The sequence below is a fragment of the Trichechus manatus genome, unplaced genomic scaffold, assembly GCF_000243295.1.
Source record: "Trichechus manatus latirostris isolate Lorelei unplaced genomic scaffold, TriManLat1.0 scaffold00039, whole genome shotgun sequence".
NCBI lineage: Eukaryota > Metazoa > Chordata > Mammalia > Sirenia > Trichechidae > Trichechus > Trichechus manatus.
The window spans coordinates 8,143,931-8,167,015 of NW_004443975.1; the positions used below are offsets into that span (position 1 = coordinate 8,143,931).

The window sequence follows — 23,085 nt, forward strand, 5'->3', positions numbered from 1 at the left end:
ATCCCTTTAAGCCTCTGTCTCATTTTCCTCATGTTTAGAGCTCTTACTTCTAAACTCTGATAAATCAGTGGAATTTGCCTTCACTTGAAATAGAATAGGAAAAAAAAGGTCATGTAAAGACCAAAGAATGTCTACATTTGCCTTGCTAGAGATGAGTAGCTTCAGAATTGTGTCCTGTGCTTACAGTCAAATTCCTTCTCAAGTGGTAACATAGTTAAGAGTTTCCATAGTTTGATATTAAAGACTTTCAGAGTTTCAAGGTCTGGATTTCTTCCAAGTTTGTCTCTTCATCCAAATGTTAATTTAATTTCCTTTGGTTTTGTTTGTTTTTAACAGATAGCAGAGTCCTATTTCCAGGAGGAAGACTGTATCCTTTTCTTTTTCTTTTTTATTTTTATTTATTTATTTTTTTATTGTACTTTAGATGAAGGTTTACATAACAAATAGTTTCTCATTAAACAGTTAGTACACATACTGTTTTATGACAATGGTTAACAACCCCATGACATGTCAACACTGTCCCTTCTTAACCTTGGGTTCCTTATTACCAGCTTTCCTGTCACCTCTTACCTTCTAGTTCTTGTCCCTGGACTGTTGTGCCCCGTTAGTCTCATTTTGTTTTATGGGGCTGTCTAATCTTTGGGTGAACCTCAGGAGTGACTTTATTACTATGCTAAAAGGGTGTCCGGGGGCCATACTCTCAGGGTTTCTCCAGTCTCTGTCAGGCCAGTAAGTCTGGTCTTTTTTTGTGAGTTAGAATTTTGTTCTACATTTGTATCCTTTTCTTAGTTATGAAATTACAAGAAGAAATTCATAGAACTCTTAGGGGACCATCTTTTTTTTCTTTCTTTTTTTTTTTAACTTGAGGTATACTTTACATACAATAGAATGTACAGATCATAAGGGTTCAGTGGGTTTTGATAGTTGTATCCACCCACATAACCACCACAACATAAAACAAGATGTAGGAAATTTCTGTCATTCTAGAAAATTCCCTAGAACCACCCAAACTTGACCTTCCATAAATAAGCTGTAATTTTACCCAAATCTAAATATTTGTGTGTCCTGGAAAAGGAAAAAAAAAAAAAAAAAAAGCACATGCTGCTGCAAAAAATAAATGTAAAACATCTATTGCATTTTCTTTCTTTTAAACTAAACAGAAGCACAAGTCAAGTGATATTCATACGGTAGAGCATGTAAAGTATATTACATATAGTAAATCCATGATGGTCTTATAACAGCTATGTACCTGCAATGGGAAGACTGACTTCTTCCCTAGAACTAAACAGTCTAAATGGTGTCAAGTGATACGGCACCTTGACATATGTATAGGGAAGATTTCTTCTCTTGCCTTTCTTTGTGGGAGAGGGATAGCCCAGTATGTACCCTCTAGAGAAAATGCGTCATAAGCATCTCTTTTTCCCTGTTGTTGTGGTTTGCTTCGCCTTCTAACCTTGTTGACTTTCCCTATGTCTCTGACCAGACAGATGGAGGGGTAAGCCACCAGTGACTGTTCTGACCTCTGTCGAGCAAATTATTGTATACCTTCAGACAGTAGCAGTCTGTTACTAAATATGTTGGAAATCTAACGAAGATAGAACTCTCTCGTTATTATTTTTCAACCAAATGATAAGTATGATGTAGTCCAGTGCAGACTGGCAGTATCAGCTTCCCTGGGAGCTTCTTAGATATGCGAATTCATGGGCCCCACCGCAGACCTACTGAATCAGAATTTTTAGCAATCAGACCCATGAATCTGTATATTAACAAGTTTTTCAGATAAAGTTTAAGAAATACTGGTATACTTTATGTCATGGACAAAGGAAAATGGAATCATTGTTGCTTCTTGCTGGCCTATTTCATGATCCTTGGAATATCTTTAAAACTACAAAGGAGGAAGAGAACTGAACCTGAGTGATCATGGAAAGGACAAAAAGCTAAGCAGTGAGTTTTTCTTGTCCTTCGTTCTGAATCAACTCTTAGAACATTGCCCCGCGTCCTCATAAGATGCAAATATGTGTGCTGCGGATGAGAAGACAGAAGTTCACAAGCCTTTCTAGAAAAAAGTGAAATCACAAAACAATTACAAAAATTAGTGTGGTAGTTAAGTTAATTAAATTTTATCAAAAGATCCAGGTAATTTTTTGCTCTGTCATTGTTTGGGCATTTGATTCTTTGATCTTGTGGGAAATATAAGGTGCTGAAACCATTCAGTAGGAAATAAGTTAAAGGATCAAGGTGATTTGAAACTGGAAATAAACACTTGACTAGAGGGTAACATAGTTGCTTGACAGAAAGTAATTTAAGGAGAGAAATAAAAAGGGAAACATTTAGACTCCAGGTTTCCAATTAAATTACTTTTAATTGACCCTGCTAGAACTGTATTAGAGAGGAGGCATTCCTTGAGCAGTAAAGCTTAGTTTCTACTGTTGGCTGATAATATGGAACTCAATAGCTACTGCATTAAAGGCTGCATTAAAATTTCCCCACTTCAAAACCAAGAAACATTGTATATGTTTAAATTTAAAAATATTTAGATCCCTCTCATGTTTTTGTTAGAGGCAAATTTCTTAACTTTGATAGGATATTCCTCTTCATATATGGGGCTAAGTGTAAAAAGTCTGGATTTCTATTTTCCTTAAATTTCCATTCAGATGAGAAAGCAATCAAATTCATTCAGCTTGAACGATTATATCATGAGCAATTGCTTGCAAATCTTTCTGCCATTCAGGAACAGTGGGGTGAGTACAGACTTATGTAGAATGTGGAATTATCAGTAATCTAACAAGTAGCTATCTAGAAAGTTAACATATTTGACCTGTTTTGCAAGTCAGGAAATAGATGTTTCCACAGTGAAGTTAATGTTACGAAGAAAGTAACATTTTTACACAGTCCTGTGTTATTGTGAGAAACTTTTTTATGTTTTGCCCTTCATGTCAATAACAAAAGAATGCTTGTGGTTATTTTCATTTTTTCTGATCAACTTGTTGCCCTACTGGCTAATTTAGTCTCTGGGATATTTATGTTGAAAAGTAATCACTTAGATATTTCTGTGTTAACTATTGGATTGTTTGAGAAGATAATTGTGTACTAATCTTTATTAGTGCTGCCTATCAACAATTTTTTCCCTTCTTAATATGTTTTGTAAGAGTCAGTGACTAATAAATATTTTAAATTTAGAAACAAAATGGAAAACTGTACAACCACATACAGTTACGTCTGAAAGGAATTCAGAAAAAGGATTTAATGGTGAAGATTTCGAACACCTTACTAAATTTTGCACAACCCATCGAGAGTAAGTATATCAGTATTTGATTAGAATGCGGGGGGGAGTAGAATGTTGAAGAAGCATTGTAGCATTGAGTTTTTGAAATATAAGATCCATTTCTTTACTAAACAGTTAATGTTTTCAGTTGGAGTTGTAATAAAATACTAGGTTCCTCTCTCAGCTTTTATCTCAGTTTCTTACTCTTAACTCAGTAAAAGGTTGGCTTTACATAGGTTCAAAGGACCCAACTGATTAGAAATTTTAAAATATAACTCTTCTAATTTCGATCTTTTTTTTTTTTTTTTGGTTAAAAAATGAGACAATTTATATCAACTAAATTGTGTATTAGGATAATTTATTCAGTTTGTTTGCCAGTGTTTGTAAGTTGTAGTAAAAACAGCATTTTTTAAGGGTAGTCTAATGCTGGAAAGCAAATATAATTACAATATTTATCCAGAATGCTGCAGAAGTAAAACTGCATTTACCAGATAATTTTAAATTGCCTGACTTTTATTGAATTATATTTTTAAACTAAGTTATAGAGATAATAAAGCATTTAAATCATTTTCTAAAAATTCATTATTTGAAGATCCAGAATTTTGAAGGTGAGGGGGCATGATTGTGATTAACCTAGTGCAGATTTATGGGATTTCAAACATGAGTGGTCAGTACAGAGGCTGAAAGACTTTCCATTCTTTTGATAAATTTTTCTCCTTTTGTCTCAGAATCACAAAGAGTAATAAGCTAAAGTTCTATTTGTTAATAATGCAACAGTGCCAAGTAATTGTTGCTTAGCTCATGCAGCAGATACAGAACTTGCTTTTGGATCTGATTGTTCTGGAGACCAGCCTTTGAAGAATGTTTTTAGGTTCAGAGATGTCTTCTCATTCAACTTCTATGATGACAAATTTCTTGCATTAATCAGTTTGAACAGTATTGAAGCAGTATTTTCAGGAATTCTGAATTATAAGCTAAACTTTAAACAGATTTTAAAATAATCTGTGAAAACTTGTTATTTAAAATAGCAATTTTTTACATGTTAAATAGGTTAACTTTCAATCATAAAAGTTTTAAAATAATGGCATCTTTTAAAATAGGTAAATATAATTTTCTTACTTTCAGGACACTATAGACATCATTGCCCCCATGGAACTAATAGCTTGTTAATGTGTTACAAATGTTTTAATCACTCAATAAACAAACATTTATTCAACATAATATGAACATGGCATTTTTATGCTTTAAAATTTGGATAATTCCTGCAAATTATGACTCTTAAAATTTTTTTAATATTTAAAAATATTTTTGAGAATTGTACATGTAGAAATTGTTGAATTTGGCGTATGTTCTCTTGTGTCTATTTGTGACAACAACAAAAATAAATTATTTTTAAAAAAGAAAAATATTTTTGAGTTAAAACATACATATGATAAAGTGCACAAACTTGATGAAGTTTTACATACACATCTATATATACATAACTGTGTATATATAGATGTATACGTAATCAAGATACAGAACATTTCTAACCCTTCCAAAGGCTCCCTCATTCATGTACCAAGTCAGTACCCACCTTCCAAGGTAACCACTCTGAGTTCTATAACAGTGTATTTTCCTGTTATGTAATCTCATATAAATGGAATCACACAGCATGTAGATTTTTTTTCATCGTGTGTCTCTTTTACATGTCGTTGCATGTAACAGTAGTTCTGTTTTATTGCTCTGCAGATTGATTGTTTGACTGTGCATAAGTTTATTCATTCTGTTGTTAGTAGATGTTTAGTTTGTTTCCAGTGTTTTAATATTATGATTAAAGTGGCTGTGAACATTTTTTTGCATGCCTTTCCACTGTCTTGGGTATTTTCTAAAATTTAATATTTAAAAATTACTTTTTTTGTTATCTGTTTCCATGGATAATTTCAATAATACTTTCTCCCACCATAGTCTATTTTAGACCTTAATGACATACACTGAAATTAAAAAATAATGATATATATGTAATATTTTAACAATACATTATTAGCAAAAGGTTAGCATTCTTTTATTCATCTGGATTTTAGTGTTTGTCGTTTCTCTGGAGGTTTTCAGTAGTCATTGGCTATCTAAGGAAGTTAACACTTGATATAGCTGCACTTTGAACTGTGTAAACCAGCGGTGATGTTTCAGCAGTGGAAATGTTCTGTGCTAATATTAGAATCCAGAGAAGCTGTATATTTTTTTAAAAGCCATTTCAGTGACATTTGTTTGGAAGAATATCGCTCCTGTAATTTTTTTTTTTTAATTCTTTTTTCTTTTTCCTACAGCCCTCTTTTATCCAAGCATAAGGTAAGAGATTCTTTTGAAAACATTTGTAGGAAAAATGTTAGTGTTTTATGTATTGTATGGACTGTTTTTAAAAATAGTTAAGCCTTTTTCAAATTATTTTTAGTTTTCTTACTTAATGCAACAGTTTGCAAAACAAGTTTTGGCTTTTTTTCTTGTTTGTGTTTTTGTTTTTAACTCTTTAGATAGCAGCTGTAGAAAAGTCCCTGGGAAGAAAATGCTTTACACGGTTAATAGTGTCTGAAGATCCAAAAGAGCGAGTCAAAGAGTCAGGTATGTTGGTAAGTTAAGTTAGGGAGGATGTAGAAGATGCCAGCCTCTTTCAGTATTTTACAAGTGTTAACATCTGAATTGCTGTGAAGGAGATTTTTTTCCATTTACGGTTTTATACACATACCTCTCCTAGCAAAATAGCAAAGCAACATTTTTTATGTTGTGTAACTCCATTTTTAGATGTCTAGTAGTAGAGATTATATAATCTAAATTCTTATAAAAATATAAAATTAGTTCCATGTTTTCATCAGGTGATAATATGTACCTAACAGAATATGCGAAGACTGCATAAAAATGCTCTGAAATAGGATTGATTTTGGTGTATTCAGACATCTTCTTCTGTTTAAAACCCAACAATCATTGTATTGACTTTACCATGAATTTGTTTGTATATTTAGGTATCTCAAATCTCTATATTTTGATAATTTCTCTATAGCATTTTATTCTGTTCCCTTTTTTGTTGACAAACAGATGCTGTGCTTTAAGTCACATATACACGTTTCCAACACTTTTATGATATATTTTGTACTACATGCCTTATAGCAAAAGTTAAATACTTTTAGAACCTTTCTTTTTTCTTACAATAGTAATATGTGGTATAAAAACTTAAGAAAATAAAGATAAATAAACACATTTTAGGGTGTTTATTTTATTTTTCTGATGTATGGTTTTAGTACTAACGGATATTCTTGGGCTATTTATTTATGAGCCTGGGAGCCCTGATAGTGAAGAAGCGGTGTCAGGTGTTTGGGCTGAGTTTTCCTAAAGAGATATGATGATGAAATAAGATAACGATGCCTTCAGTTAGCTAGCCTTTTATTCTTTACAACGAACTTTTTAAAAAATCTTATTTTAGCACCCTTTTCTCTGATGAGGCAAGTTAGACATACTGTCTTGGGTCAGTCCTACTATACTATGTTCTTCCGTTCTCTTTTCTTCCCCCTAGTCATTTTTATATCAGAAATCAGAGTAAAATGAGCTTCATAAAAAACTTAAAGAGGGAAAAGTCACAAAAAAAAATCCACCTAGTGCTCACCGGGGAGTACTAGTACGGGTTGTTTGTTTGAACTGGAGACGCAGCACTGTTGCTGCCCAACACTAGCTTGGCACCACCTCTGGCTTGGCCTCTGCTGGCAGATACGTGGCACAGATGGGAGAACTGAGACACCAAGTTGAAGCCGCTTGCTTGGTGTTTTGATTCACTGCTAGCACCTGGGCCTTCTGTTTCTAATTGAAGGCAGTATACTCAGTAAGTGGTATACGGATTATCAAAAACTTCAACAGTCCAGACATCCTACTAGAAACCATTTCATGAGAGGTCTGGACTAAATTCATGAGAAGGAAGTCTTGCCCACGTCTGATAAAACAGCATTTTAAAGAGAAATGTCAAATTTTCCAGAATTAGTCTCCTCAGATTTGTTATTCTGTGAGTAAATATAAGAAAATAAATACAGAGAAATGCAAGAATGAGAAAAGAGGAAATATGAAAACATTACTTTAAATGATTTGTATTTAATGCTTTTTTGGGTTTTTTTTTTTTTTTTGGCTTCATATTCCTCATTTCTAATAATGTCTGACATATAGTACAGTCTCGACTTTCCTTTTCCTTTTATTTCTCTCTGCATTCCTCGGTCTCAAGCTCCGTGTATAATATGTAACAGGCAGTTCTTCTCTGTCCTGTAGGGTCGCTATGAGTTAGAGTGGACTCAGCGGCAGTGGGGTTTTATTTCTTGTGTAGTGGTTAGAGGCATCGTTCCTGAAGCCAGACTTGTCTGTCTTGAATCTAGCCTCCGCAGCTTAAAGCTGTATGACCTCAGGCAAGGTGCCTACCTTCTCTGTGCCTCTCTTTCCTCACTTCCAAAATGGAAATGCTCATAGTGCTCACCTCATAGGATTTGTATGAGGATTAAATTTGTAATTTCATGTTAAATGTTTGGAAGACTACCTGGTATGAAGTAAGAGCTCAGTACATGTTCGCTGCTTTCATTCCTCCTCCTCCTCTGCTATCACTACCCGCTACTAAGAGTATTCTGTCACTACATAGTTCTACTTTCTAATTACTCTACCCTCATTAAAGTCTTCAAGTAATTTCATAATATTTATATAGTATTTTGTATTTTCAAAACACTTCCATGCACATTATTTCATCTGTTCCTCTTAACCGATGTGAGGTAGGCTGAATCGTTTTAAGAAACTCAAGTAAGCTAAGTGACTTATACAGGTCAGAGCTAATTAGCACTTAAAGTCAAACACTGGTTTTCTCACCCTGAAGTCCATGCATTTTTATTAACTTGTATTTTTATTATGTATTTTTACTATGTAATATTTTATGTGTAAAAATTGTATGTAACATATGTTAGTCATAACAAATGATAACAAAATGAAGGTCTGTGAACCTAACGTCTAACCAAGGACTAAACTGTTGTTAATTCTGCTGCAACTACCTTTGTGTTCCTTTCCTTTCCCATCTCTGCTTTCACCCCACCCCCAAGGTAGCCACTATCCTAAGTTTTATATATATCATTCTCTTCTCTTTTTTTATCAACTTTATTGAAGTATAATTTCCATGCAATAGAATATAACCATTGTAAATATATAATTTGATGAGTTTTGACAAATATGTACACTCAGATAACCCAATCAAAGTATCAAATATATTCATGCCTCCAAAAATTCCCCAAGCCCTTTACCGCCATTCCCTCCCCGCCTCTAGCCCCAGACAACCCAGAGCTTTCTGTCACTGTCGATTCATTTTTCCTGTTTTAGAATTTAATATCAAGTTGCACAGCGAGCTGTTTCTGAGAGTCACCCACATTGTCACCTGTGTCATTAGTTGATTTGTGTTGCTGACTAGCATTCCAGTTTATGATTATACCACCTGTTGGTGACATTTGGGTTGTTTCCAGGTTGGGGCTATTATGAATAAAACTGCTGTGAAATAGTTTTGTGGATATATGTTTTTATTTCACTTGAGTAAATAACTGAGGGTTGAATTGCTAGGTCATAGGGTAGGTGCATGTTTAACTTAAAAAGAAACTATGAACAGTTCTCCACTGTGGTTGTACCCTTTTATACACCTACCAGCAATATGTGAAAATTCCTGTTGCTCCATGTCTTTACTGTTACTCCATGTCTTTGCACTGAGAATTGTTAGTCTTTTTTATTTTAGTCATTTTAGTGGATATGAAATTGTATCATGTTGTGATTTTAACTTGCTTTTTTCCTGATGACTGAGTATGTGCATTTTCTAATATATTTTATTGTGATAAATACAGATAAAACAGAACATTTACTATTTCAACATTTTTTACATGTACAATTACGTGTACTTGTAATTTTGAATTACTCTGTCTTAGAAGCTGTGCTAATTTATACTCTAATCAACATTTCAGGCTTAGTTTAAGTATTTATTTTCAATCTGCTAAAATAAATATTTACTGTGAAAATTTATTTTTCAAGCCTGATATCTGAATACAATATCATGTTTATGATATTTATACTTACATGTTTATACTTAATGTTAATTAATGAGATGTTCAGAAATTACAAGAAGTGTTAATTCATGAATACTTTAGTCCCATATCATGAATTATGTTGGAGATTTTTTTTTTTCCAAAAAAGAAATAAGGGTGTGTGTGGAGGGGTGGGAGAAGGACAAAAAAGAATAGTTCAAAGGCATGTGTGTGTTCCTGTAGAGCATGTGTTAGAACGTAGGTTAAGTCTGACTCTCATTTTAGAGCTACCTTTGAATCTTTAATTCAGTATTGTTTATTAAGTATCTGTCATATACTTGACTATTACTTCTATTTTTATTTCATCAGAGTAGTATAGCTTTTTTTTTAATGTGTGAACCTAATGCAATAGGGGTAGCAAACTTACTTCACTACATCTTTGTTTTCAGAAGAACTAATTAACAGAAGCTCATTGTAATATTAATAGAAACAATAACAATAATAAGTTTTTTTACTGTAATACATTCTTGTAGAAAATTCAGAAAATATTTTTGGTTAAACATAGTGCATCAAACACTTACCTCCACTTTTTCCTGGAACACCATTAAAATGTCAGAAAGGGATTTTTAAAAAGCAGAAACCCTCAAGGACAGAACTGGCAAGGAGACAGAAGCAGATGAGATGTCGAGAAAATACCAAAAGCTGGAAAACAGATCCGTGGGTGGCAGCTGACATAGCAGCCCAGCGAAAACTGAAAACTAAGTGTCTACAGGGAAAAAGTTGGTTTCTGCCTGGAAAGGTTTGAGAATCGGAAGCACATGATTCCCAAGGATAAAAGATTGTACTAAAAACAGGAGATTCAGTTGAAAGGTTGTATAAGAAGCATTTAGATCTTTAGATTCCTTCCCTATATAGAAAAGGGGATTAAATTAAAGTCTTACATATCCTTAGCCCACATTCCGCATTTGTTATCCAGAATTTTGGCAGCTAGGTGACTTTCCTCCTCTCTGAGAAACTGGCTTAATCTAGGAGATGAAGCCTCCAGATACTCACATTCAAGGCCTCCTAACAAATAGCCAGGCCCCCTTTATCCCACGTTGAGGACTACTGGACAAGGCTTGCCTTTAACCACAGAGCCTTCATCAACTTCTTATTGCCTTATTTAGGAAGAAAAAAAAAAAAAAAAAAAAAAAACCTCAAACAGGAAAGACAGAGACCAAAACAGATGGACAAAAAAGAAATTTGAAGGAAACAAAATGCAGAGAACACATGAAAACCTAAAAAAAAAATTTATTGAGTATTATCACAGAAATTAGAGAAAATACTGCATATGTGGAAACAAGAATAAGATGCTATAAAAAGGCACATTTCAAAAATAAAGTCCGTAGAAATTAAAAATGTGATGGCCAAAATAATTGCAAGAATTGAAGAATAAAATTGAGGCAAAAACCAAACTAAACCCGTTGCTATCGAAACAAAGACAAAGAGATGAACAACGTGACAGAAAAGACATAGATGATCGGTCCATGAGGTTCAAAATCCTAATACAGCTATTCTAAAAGGAGAAAATGGGATGTGGCAAGAAATAAATTATCAAAAAAAAATACAGTCACCCTTCAGCCAAAGATTAGACAGGCCCATAAAACAAAATGACGCTAAAGGAGCACAACAGCCCAGGGGCAGAGACTAGAAGGCAGGAGAGGTCGGGAAAGCTGGTAATGGGGAACTCAAGGTCAAGAAGGGAGAGTGTTGACATGTCGTGGGGTTGTTAACCAATGTCTTAATATGTGTATTAACTGTTTAATGAGAAACTAGTTTGTTCTGTAAACCATCTAAAGTACAATAATAAAAAATAATACAAGAAAATTTCCCAGAATTGAATCTCATGAGTTTCCAGATTTAAAAGTCCTACATGTCCCCAACACAATGAATGAGAAACTTCTTGGAGTTTCAGGGCATCAGGTAGAAGGAAAAGAGCCTAAAGCTGCCAGAGAGAAAATGTTGGTTACAAGGGATTGGTATTCAGAATGGTATGAGACTTAACAGCTATCCTGGAAGCTAGACACAGTATACCAATGCCTTCGAATTTGTGAGAGAAAATTATTTCTAACCTAGAAATCTATACCCAGCCAAAGTATTAGGGGTGGAAGAGTAAAGTCTTTCAGATGTGAAAGGTCTCAAAAAGTTCGCCTTCCATGCACCCTTTCTTAGGAAATGTTCCTCCAAGAGAGAATAAACAAAGAGGAAGACCTAGGATTTAGCAAACTAGGATTCTTATATAAAGCCACCACCCATTTGTCAGTTTGTGGTACTGTAGTGGCTTGTTTGTTGTTATGATGCTGGAAGCTATGCCACCAGTATTTCAAATACCAGCAGGGTCACCCATGGTGGACAAGTTTCAGTGGAGCTTCCAGACTAAGACAAATTAGGAAGAAAGCCCTGGGGTGGAAAGGGGAGAGTGCCGTCACATTGCAGGCATTGCAACCAATATGACAAAAACAATTTGTGTATAAATTTTTGAATGAAAAACTAACGCTGTAAACTTTCACCTAAAGTCCAATAAAATTATTTTAAAAAAATAAAAGAGAGGCCTGGAGACCTACTTCCAAAAATTTGTTGTTATTGTTATGTGCCATCGAGTCGGTTCCAACTCATAGCTGCCCTATATACAACTGAACAAAGCACTGCCAGTACAGCACCATCCTCACACTCATTGCTATGTTTGAGCCCATTGTTGCAGCCACTGTATCAGTCCATCTCGTTGAGGATCTTCCTCTTTTTCTGTGACCCTCTACTTTACCAAGCATGATGTCCTTCTCCAGGGACTGGTCCCTGCTGATAACTTGTCCAAAATAAATGAGATGAAGTCTCGCTATCCTTCCTTCTAAGGAGCATTCTGGCTGTACTTATTCCAAGACAGATTTGTTCGTTCTTCAGGCAGTCCATGGAATATTCAATATTCTTCGCTGACACCATAGTTCAAATGCATATACTCTTCTTCAGTCTTCCTTATTCATTGTCCAGCTGTCACATGCATATGAGACAATTGAAAACACTGTGGCTTAGGTCAGGCGCACCTTAGTTCTCAAAGTGACATCTTTGCTTTCTAACACTTTAAAAAGGTCTTTTGCAGCTGATTTGCCCGATGCAATCCGTTATTTGATTTTTTTTTTTTTTTAATGTTAGATTGAAAGTTTATTGAAAGCAAAGAGACAGCTTGAGCTGGGAATAGACAGAATTCCATGCAGTATCCAAAATGGCAACTCAACAGTGATGTTTTATAGGAGGGGAACAATGAATATGAAACATGTTACTTGATTAGTATTTACAAACTTAGATCATCGAAAGACTTTAGTTGATTGATAATTACAGGCTTAGATCATTGAAAGACATTACTCGATTGATAGTAGATCACTTTAAGGCAGGACTTCTGTGGTGGGAACTCCTAAGGCAGGAATTCCTATGGTGGAACTCCTAAGGCAGGAATTCCTGTGGCAAGCTCTGTAAGGTGATAGGCTTAAAAGGGTCTACATCTCTTAGATTGCTTATAGTGGGGCAGTTACACTGGTATGCGACAGGGAGGGCTCGCAGTGTAGTTACATCATCATTACTGGACATTCCTCTCTTAGAAACAATACAAAAGATGGCTGCCACTAGGGTGAAAACAGAACCAGCAAACAAGGAATCACATCCAGTCCTTAAACTGACCATTTCAGATCTTATTAGGTACCTCAAACATTTTTTTTCTTTAACGCCGTTACACAGTTCTGTTGTATATGGAGTCACTGTGAGTTGGAGCCAACTCTAAGCACTTAACAACAACAGTGAATTAGTGAAATACATTAAATTTTTTTCTTAAACCTTGTAGTTTGATATTTTTCACAGATTGGTAATTTATTTGCATGCATATTTGACCTGCTAAGGAATTCTAACAGCCATGATTTTTAGCCTTGAAACTTTCATTGCCTTTTTCCTAGTAGGTTACAAAAACTTGTGTGTCTGGTGAACCTATAGATCATTACATTTTACCATCTTCTCTGATAGAAAAGCATAATGGAGTAGTCTGCCAATTTCTTATTTATGGAATGAGTTTGGTTCCACCTCTGAGTTTGGTACCACTGCAGACACCAGGATGCTTTAATATGCAATATTTATACTCTTTACTAATGAAGGTTAAAAGAAACAAAAAAACTCCAAAAAACTAGTTGCCATCAAGTTGAGTCCCAATTATGGTGACCTCATGTATGTCAGAGTAGAACAATTTTTTTTTCTTTTTTTTTGTAAGTAGATCACTGGCCCTTTCTTCCGAGGTGCCTCTGGATGGACTCAAACCACCAACCTTTTCGTTAGCAGTCGAGCCTGTTAACTGTTTGTGTGACTCAGGTATTGTTCCAACGATAATTCCTAATTCTCTGCACATCATGAGAAAATGCAAGCGTTATTTCATTGATCACAACAGAATATTTCCCAATATAGTGCCAGAAAAGAGGAACTCTGGTAGTGCAGTGATTAAGTGCTCAGCTGCTAACTGAAAGGTTGGCAGCTGAAACCCACCAGCCTCTCCAGGGGAGAAAGATGTAGCAGTCAGCTTCTGTAAAGATTACAGCCTTGGAAACCCCCACGGGGCAGTTCTGCTCTGTCTCGTCGTGTTGCGATGAGTCAGAATCAACTCGACAGCAGTGGGTTTTGATTTTGGTTTCATAGTGCCAGAAGATGAGCCCCTAAGTTGGAAGGCACTACACAATAGCCACAACAGTGGACCCAAACATACCAGTGAGCATGAACATGGCAAGGACCAGGCAATGTTTTGTTCTGTTATACCTAAGGTCATCATGAGCTGGAGCTGACTTGATGGCAATTAACAACAACATATAATCAAGGAAATTCCTGGGATCACAGTGTAGGGAAATTCAAGGACAATGCCTGCATAGCAGGCCTGGAGAGCAAGTAGTGCAGATTGGAACACGTCAGAGATTCGAGAGGGATATTTATTTTTAAAAAAAGTTAAAATGCTAAATTATCTATTTGTACGTGTGTCACCAGAGTTTAGAGATATATAGATAAAGGTAAAAAAATGAAGTAATGAGGCAATTATCAACTCCGAGGAAAAGAAAGCTTAAATGAGAAAGGAAAATTTATCACAGTACACATGTAGATTATATGTGAATAATATTACAAAGCCCTCGTAATGTAATCATTGATTCACCCCAGAATTGTGTTGAACTATAATGAGAAGCTGGGAGTGGGAGAGTATGCATCATTAGGGGGAAAGGAATCAAAAGAACTGAGAGAACTAATTCTCTTCTTCTATAGTAAGAAGTCAGTAGGTGGTACCTAAAACCAAAAGATCAAGAAATAATATAAGTGTTATCTAGAAATGTGGAGGATAAATATGAGAGGAAACAGCTAAAGGAACTGAAAGTGGTTGCCCCTAGAGAGCAGCAATGAGACAGAGGTAGAGAGGGTCAGGCATGGGACAACTGTTTTTCATTACCTGTAAAGATAATAGCTTTTCCTCATTTAACCAAGTGATGTTCACTACTTAATTTACTGTAATAATGTAAGGAAAGTCATAATTTGGCACACAAAAAAATTTTAATAGTATACATCATGTTTGATTTGGAGAGTTAATAAGTATTAAAAATATAACTTAAATTTTGTATGACATCAAAAATAAACTGCAGCTACTCATGAGCTAGTTTGGAACTCTTGCCCTTTGTGTCTTAAATTACATGTTTTCTTTTTCATAATTTTTTGTATTGTTTCTAGATAATGAGATGAAAACCACTTTCAGGCTGTTATTTTATAAATAATACATTGTAGCTATGGATAGTCTTCATCAGTCACCACTTAAGTGGTATCTCAACAAAAAACCAAACGTGTTGCTGTCGAGTCGATTCCGACTCACAGTGACCTTATAGGACAGAGTAGAACTGCTGCATAAGGTTTCTAGGGAGCAGCTGGTGGATTCGAACTGCCGACCTTTTGGTTAGCAGCCATAACTCTTAACCACTGCGCCACCAGGGCTCCTCAGTTCATTAGATACTGTACTTCAAATGGTTGTTTTTTGCCCAGTTAGAGCTAGTAACTGCAGTCAACTCCCACTGATATCAGAGTCTTGATTCTGTAACTTTTTAGTGGCTTATAACTATTTAGTAGTCTAACTCTGATTCTTTAAGACTCAGTCGAATTCAGAACTTCATTTTAACACTTAAATCTCACTTTATTCAAAGCTCTTCCCTGCCCTCTCCCCCTCCAGGTCAGGGGGTACGGTTTGCTCACAGTTGGAGCTAGCTCGGTTAAGGCTTATGACTGAACCCAGGTTGGGTTTTACGAGGGATGTGTGGTGGCTACAGCAGGGCCAACTGAGGAAAACTTTGCTCCCAAGTAGCTGTCCTAGATATTTGCGGATCTTTAGGTAACTGACCTTCAGCTAGGAACCCAAACTTATTGCCACTGAGTCGATTCCGACTCAGTGACCCTATAGGACAGAGTAGAACTGCCCAATAGGGACAGCACACCCGTTTCCCCTGATGTGGGGCTCTCTCGGCCCTATGCTTTAATCATACAGTACCTATGAGAATGTGGACCTCAATTTCATTTACTCTGTAGCCTGTGGGACATTCTCTGAAACTTTGGTTACTGGAAATTTTTGAGGGAGAGATGTAGCCCCTTTTCGCCAAGCTCAATGGCTAAGCAGACAACCTATGAGGAGTGAAAAGTCCATTTTCTTAGTCTCCCGAACTGAGTGATTCTTTGGAGTAGGAAGAGGGAAGGAACGCTGTACTCTCCCAAAAAGTGACCTCTTCTTCTTTTTCCTGGTCCTTATCAGATAATTGAGCCATCGGTGGGAGGACGTTGTACAAACTCTGGTGAACTGGTGCCCCTCAGCAGTCCTGAGTTGAGGTGGCTCACCTCAGTCCCGGCTTCTCTGCAGCCAGAGGACAGGATACTTAAATGCCTTTACTTTGATTCAGGGCTCCAGGTACAGCCCTTTGTTATCAATTGATAATTGTAAAATTACCAGTAAATAAATGACCAAACAGAATATAATTATCACAACATTTTATCTTTGATTTTAACCCTTGGCCCGTTATTTGTATAAAAACAACGTATGACTACAGAAAAAGTTAAAACTTCTGTGATAGTTAGGAATGCTAACCAGATTGATAAACTGAGTCAGGAGCAAACTTCTCTGTTATCTGCCAATCAGCTTATGCATTACCATTCAGTATATATGAAGATTTTTCACTGCTTAAAGTGAAGTAAAAATATTTTAAATTGATTTTATTTAAAATAGAAATTGAAAAAGAGGCCAGAATTCTAACCTAGTTCTGTCTGGTGCTGAAGCTTTACCGCTACCCTGTGCTGCCTCCCTTTAAGAAGTTGCAAGTAATTTGCAAACACATAAATTAAGGATATTATGTTTTTTAATTCAGTCTTGGTAGATCAGAATCAGGTATTACTGTTTTTCATCATGTAAAAATATTTACTTAGAATGCCATGTCTAAAATATACAGGTAGCCCGCCACTTCCATGGGGCTTTGTTCAGACAACTCCATCATAAGTGAGTTCTGATGTTAGTCAAATAACTCTTTTTTTTTTTGTTTTCATATTATTGCCTTTTATTATCAGTATCTTTATAAATCCAATCTTTATTTGTCTTTTGGGGTTGGAAACATTACAAATAAACTTACAGATAAATTTTAATACATACATAAAAAATACATGAATCATAAAAATTTACTGTGACAGTGAAGAACAGTTGGACAACGGCATTTTGTCAGTTGCGGTAATAAGTCCACTTGTGGAGGATTCTGGATCATCTGGATTATCTCTGGGAATGGAGATGGCATTTCTAGTCATAAAACTAGTGAGAGTTGTCTGTATGGTCCTTTTCTTTTTTCTTCATATATTCCACGGTAACATCTCACTACTTCCGGAATCTACCTGTCAACTTTAGCAAAGTGATCAGTGTTTGGGTCTGTGTTTTCAAGCAACTTAAGTCCCTAATTTAGTTTAGAAAAAATTCAGCTAATCCTTTCACTGTAAAATTTTTTGACAGCTTCTCTCCTTCCTCTTCCTCATTCTTTCTCTTCTTCAGCATTTCTTTCCTCTTCAAAATCCATTAAGTCCTGATCTGTCAGTGCCCCTTGTTCGTGGTCTATGAGCTGTTCCACACTGGGGATATCAAGTCCTAAATTCAGCTTTCTTGCCTTATGGACAATTTTTCCACCCATCTCTTCCATCATATTATCCTAATCAAATACTTGAAGTGTGTTCACATAACTCAGCAATTGTTTCCATATCTCTTTGTATGGATTTTCCTGTAACTTCCTCCCAGGAAAAGTACTAATGATAAGATGTGCAAAAAAAAAAAAAAAAAAGGACATTCATAAGTGCGGTTCATCATAACTGAAATACATCATAAGTTGGGGGTACCTGTACTGAAACAATTTTTCTAAACTTTAAAGTATTCATGTAAATCATATAAAAAACTAATAAAGTTAAAAAGTGTATCTTTTAAACTTTCAAAAATGGACTTTTTCAATTACAATGAAAACTTAAAATTATGTATTTGTATTTTTAGCATGTTTTTGAGTAATCTCTATTCATTTTGATATGTAATGGATTATTTACTAACTATTTAGGATATTTCCCCTACCTAAAGGCACTGTTATCCATCAGATAGAATTTCCATTTGAGAGGATTCAAATATTGTTGTGTTACAGATATTATTCATGTGTCCCCTCTCTTCCCTTCTATACATAGTCATTTTGAATCTTAAGACAACTTTTTTTCTTTGTTTTAGAGAGTGAAACTTGTCTGGGCATGGAACTCAGTGAAGAAAGCCAACATAAAGGAGAGACCCAGCAAAGCAGCCCCTGCTGTGATCAGATGGACCGGCAGGCAGATTCCTCCAGCCTCCTGGCAACTACAGGGAAGCACCACACGGAGGAGCTGCTCTGCAGCACTGAAGCCACACTGGAGTGCCACACCCAGTCCTCAGAGGCAGCCAGGAGCAGGTCTGGGCCAGACTCTTTTGCGAATCCTCATCAGGATGACAGTCGCTTACAGCTGACTGAAACAGAGGCCTGCAAAGATGTAGCCAGAATAGAGGGCGTTGTCGAAGACCCTAAGGTGTTCCTTTCCAGCGAGTCAGTGATAGAGCCGTTGATTTTACCAGGCTGTGAACATATACCTCCTACATTGATTTCTGAGGATAAATACCCACAGACTGAAAGAAAGGGACTCTTATTGCCTCTTCAGGATGCTTGTGAGGCGTTGCCCACAGACCAGCTTGAGAACAATAAATTAAATGAGCTGCAGCAACCTGACCTCACCGACAGAGATGGAAAATCACCACGGGGTCAGACTGACTCAGATGGTTCTGAGAGTGAACTTTGTGAAAATAATAAAATATCTGACTTGAGTACAGTGCTTCCAGAGGTGTATATGGCCCCAGAGGAAAAGGGAGATAAAGACGAGGAAGTCAACAAAGAAACAGAAGATTATTTGAACAGCCTTTTAGAAGGATGCTTAAAAGATACTGAAGATTCCCTTTCATATGAAGATAACCAAGAGGAAGACTCTGATCCCCTTCAAGATCTTTCTCCTGAAGAAACATCCTATAGTTTACAGGAGAACCTACCTTCTGATGATAGCTGTCTGTCCCTTGATGATCTTGCAAAAAGGATAGAGATTGCAGAGGTAAATTAAAGATCTAATCTAAGTATAATGAAATTTAAGAAGGATATGTACACTAAATACTGCCTTGTTTTTGTAAGTTTTCTCTGGTCTCAAACACAAGGGTAAATTTTAGTTAACATGAACTTTTAATCATTACTAGTTATATTTATTTACATGTGTTGAACAAAATAGCTTTTAACCATTATTATGTTTATACTTTAAGAAGTCATATTGCATGCCTCTGGGTACAGTAAATATTATGAACACCAGTTTTTACATTCCTGTGACTTATATGGCAGTCCCAGGAATTATGATCTGGATGAGATTAGTCACATTCTTTTAAGGAAATCTCATGTTTCTTTTCATACATCTAGAGGATAAAATACAGTAGGTGTTCACTATTTCTTCCTTTTATTAGTATATTTTTAAAAATTCTTTAAAACAGTCTAACAGAATGGAGGAAACATTTTAAAATACACTAAGACCAGGACATACTGTATAAAATTTTAAGGTATTAAGTTGCGTGCTGTAATTTTTTTCTTTCTTACAGTATTAATTTTCAGAGTCTAGGTTTGAACAAACTTAAAACTTACTACTTGACTAAGTCATATTATTATAAATAATTTAATGTTCAAGTTTCTCTAAAGAAAACAGTAATGAAACTAAATAAAAACCAAAAAAAAAAAAAAAATCAAGATGACCATTCTCCTTTGTTTGATAAGACAATAAAAAAGTTCAGAAAAAGAAAAGCCAAAAGCCATATCAAAACTACAGCCCCTCAGGATGGTCACCTGGTATGGTGGAAAGAGCAGACTTGATGTAGTAAAATAGATAGCCTTAGTTTACATACTGACTCCACCAGTTCCCAGGCTCATGGAGTTTGTTTTTACCAAAGTCTATTTTTCCTGCTTGGAAAATTAGGATACTAGCTACCTTTCTTCTTCCTTGTCTCCCCCACGCCCTCCCCAATTTGGCATTTAAGTGCTATTATACCAATTGTTCCCTAGCTCAGCATTATCACTGAGAAAAGTGACTTCAAAAGGAAAATGGAAAAGTAACAAAGTTAAAGTAGACAACAAAATATATGTGAAAATAAAGCCTGTGAAGACCTTTTTAAGATAATTACAACCATTCTGGTCTAGCTTCCCTTATTGCCATTTATAGTCAGTTCTCCATGAACTATGATTTTTCTTCTCAATTTTTTTGTTGGCAAAATTAAGTAGAACTAATAGTAAAACATTTGGCCCAGTAGTACTCATTTTCTTGTTTGTTTTTTAATAATTTGTTTTATTTCTGTTGTTGAGAATATACACAGCAGAACATACACCATTTCAACGATTTCTGCCTGTACAATTCAGTGACATTGATTACATTCTTCTAGTTGCACAACCATTCTCACCCTCCTTTTCCAAATTGTTCCTCCCCCATTAACATAAGCTCATTGTCCCCTAAGTTTCCTGTCTAATCTTTTGAGTTGCTGATGTCAGTTTCATCCCATATAGGTAGTTCTGTTTATTTTAACCAGACCTCTGGTATAGGGAGTTCTTAAAACAAAGGTCCCATCTGTAATCACGTCTGTCTGTAATACCAGATAGGTTACCTTTATCTGACTGCTTCTTTACCAATAACCAAATTGACTCTATGGGTAAAAACCCTATGGTATAGTATTACCTTTTTAGGCGTAAATTGTGAAGAAGAATTCGAGCTCCTCTTGTGTCTTCTACGTTATAGAACATTTTAAGATGGACATTAACTGTTGAAATAATATTGTTGTATTACAATTAACTGGAATATCCCTCCTCAACTCATGACATAATGTCAATTTTTCCTATTTAGATAACAGCTAGAGGTGGAAACTATGTATTTAAATTTTAAAGTTGTATTTACTGTGAAGTTACTTTTTATATATGATGGAGCCCTTTCCTAAAATTCTATTGGTCTGTTAACTCAAACTGTTTTAAGGACCCAGAAGCTATGTAATTAACAAAACTTACTTACTTTGCTTGCTAACTCTAACCAGATTGTTAAACATTTAATGTTAAACATTTACTTTTGGAACACTTACTCTCCCTTCTCCATTCTAAGAAATACACTTTAATAAAATCAGCCTATTTCAGGAAAAGAGTTTTTTTAATTTCAGAACTAAAAATTATAATGCCTAGTATTTCCTAAATACTTTAAGAATGCAGTTTTGGGCTAAGTAAAATGTCCAGATAATAGTGTTTGCTTGTAAGTGCAAACTTTTTTTTTAATCCAAGCAGTCGATGTTTCTTGCTTTCAGTAAAATGCTATTAAGGGTGTTCCACGTTATCAGGTGTTGAAGATGCAGCAAGGAATCAGGTGAAGCTCTTGGCCTTTTTGGGACTCTGCTGCCACAGTTGGCTGATTTTACTTGAATTATTTTTGAAATTTTTTTATGCTTCCCCACTTTTGTGAACAGGGGATACAGAACATAATTTCTTACTAACTAAATAAAGCTTATGAAGAGTATTTCTCAGGGCTGTAACACAGTCACACCTCAGGATCTACTGAGGCTTGTAGATTGCATATGTCCACTGCTGGGCTGCCCTAGTTAGTCTTCTCTGTTCTCTTCCTAAATCTTATCATTTCTCCCTGTTAGTGACTCTGCCTCTTACAGGTTTCTTTACTGTTTGTAACTCTTTCTACCACTATTCTTAGGTCTGCTACCCTCTTCTTTCTTTGTCACGTTTTCACTGTTTCTTGTCTCTCTGCTCTCATTTTCTTGCCACTTCTCTTGCATGGGTTCTGGTGGAACCTGATTTTGATAACCATTGCCAGTCCAAGGGAAGCACTTATTTTGTTTTTTAAACAAGTAGGTACATAACACAAAATGAAATCATTAACACAGAATCTGATAGAAAACTAGAAATGTCTATGCTAATTTAGTTCATTAATAGAGACAAATGGGTAAATGAAACCTTTCTAGGTTTGGGAGGCTTTTTTCAAACCTGAAATAATTTTGCTACATAAAGCAATAGCTTACTACCTGAGACATTGCTGTTTTCTCTTATGCAGAAAAGAGCAGGATACATTATCACCCAAAGTGTAATCTCAGCTGTTTTTAAAAAGTATCAAAAACATTTTTGTTCATTTCATAGGTTTATAGAGAAAAAAAGTTTATCACTTGTGCAGTGTCAGACAGCAGGTTAGAGAAATTCATTCATTTATTCACTCATTGAGTAATTTTTGAATGCCTTCTATGGAAGTGCCGCTATAACACACAGTGATTAAAAATACAGATAAGGACCCTGCGTGCTTGAAGCCTGCAGTCTAACAGTTGTCTGACTCCAAGTGCATGATCTGTTTGCTGAATTTGAGTATCCCAGTTTTTTGTAAAAGATGAAATTTTATTGCAATACCCAAAAGATACTGACATAATTATTTTAATGTCAGAATGCTAATCCCTGTCACCCAGGAAGCTGGTGATGCAAATAAACCATTGACTTGCTTGATCCTGGAGCCTGGGAAGGTTGTATTTTCTTTCCTTTAAACTGTTCAGCTGTTCCATCTTGTAACCTTGGACTCAGTGGGAAGCCCTAGCATCAAAACTTGAGAGAAAAATGCGCTGTACAAATTCAAGGTGGCGTTATGATCCAACCCCATGATGCTTAGAGATTGACTCAGAACACACCCTACACTAATCCTGCCTCACTGACATAACAAAGAAAACCCATTCCCAAATGGGCTTATAACCACAGGCATAGAGGTTAGGATTTACAACACATAGTTTAGGGGGACACAATTCAATCCGTAACACTCGTGTTCGTACTGTTTGTTCCTTGTGAACCGTTCTGAACTTCAAATGAGGGAAGGGCTTGAGCATCGTTCCTCCTGAAGTCCTTTCCAGCTGTAATGTTCTCTTGTTATTCTGGGACACACACACTCTCTTCTAGACTAAATTGCAACTTCTTAAGGCTAGGGATCCTATTGAATATATCGTCTTCTCTACAAAGCCAACATAGACCATTGTAAGTAACAGACACCCATACACAGTAAGGCTTTTTTTCTTTCTAGTTCACTTAGAAGAAGGAATAATTTTTTTTTTAATTAATATATTTA

At 35.6% G+C, this 23,085-nt stretch overlaps 1 protein-coding gene across 6 annotated transcripts in view; it reads left to right on the forward strand.

Moving 5' to 3' along the window:
- Window positions 1-23,085, forward strand: part of CNST (consortin, connexin sorting protein) — a 123,017-nt gene that overhangs the window by 69,081 nt on the left and 30,851 nt on the right. For all 6 annotated transcript variants that reach the window (XM_023730914.1, XM_023730911.1, XM_023730915.1 and 3 more), the window contains exons 4-9: window positions 337-367; window positions 2,655-2,741; window positions 3,181-3,295; window positions 5,572-5,593; window positions 5,776-5,863; window positions 18,128-19,026. In XM_023730914.1, coding sequence (XP_023586682.1) covers window positions 337-367; window positions 2,655-2,741; window positions 3,181-3,295; window positions 5,572-5,593; window positions 5,776-5,863; window positions 18,128-19,026 — 1,242 coding nt within the window. The remainder of the gene's footprint in view (window positions 1-336; window positions 368-2,654; window positions 2,742-3,180; window positions 3,296-5,571; window positions 5,594-5,775; window positions 5,864-18,127; window positions 19,027-23,085) is intronic.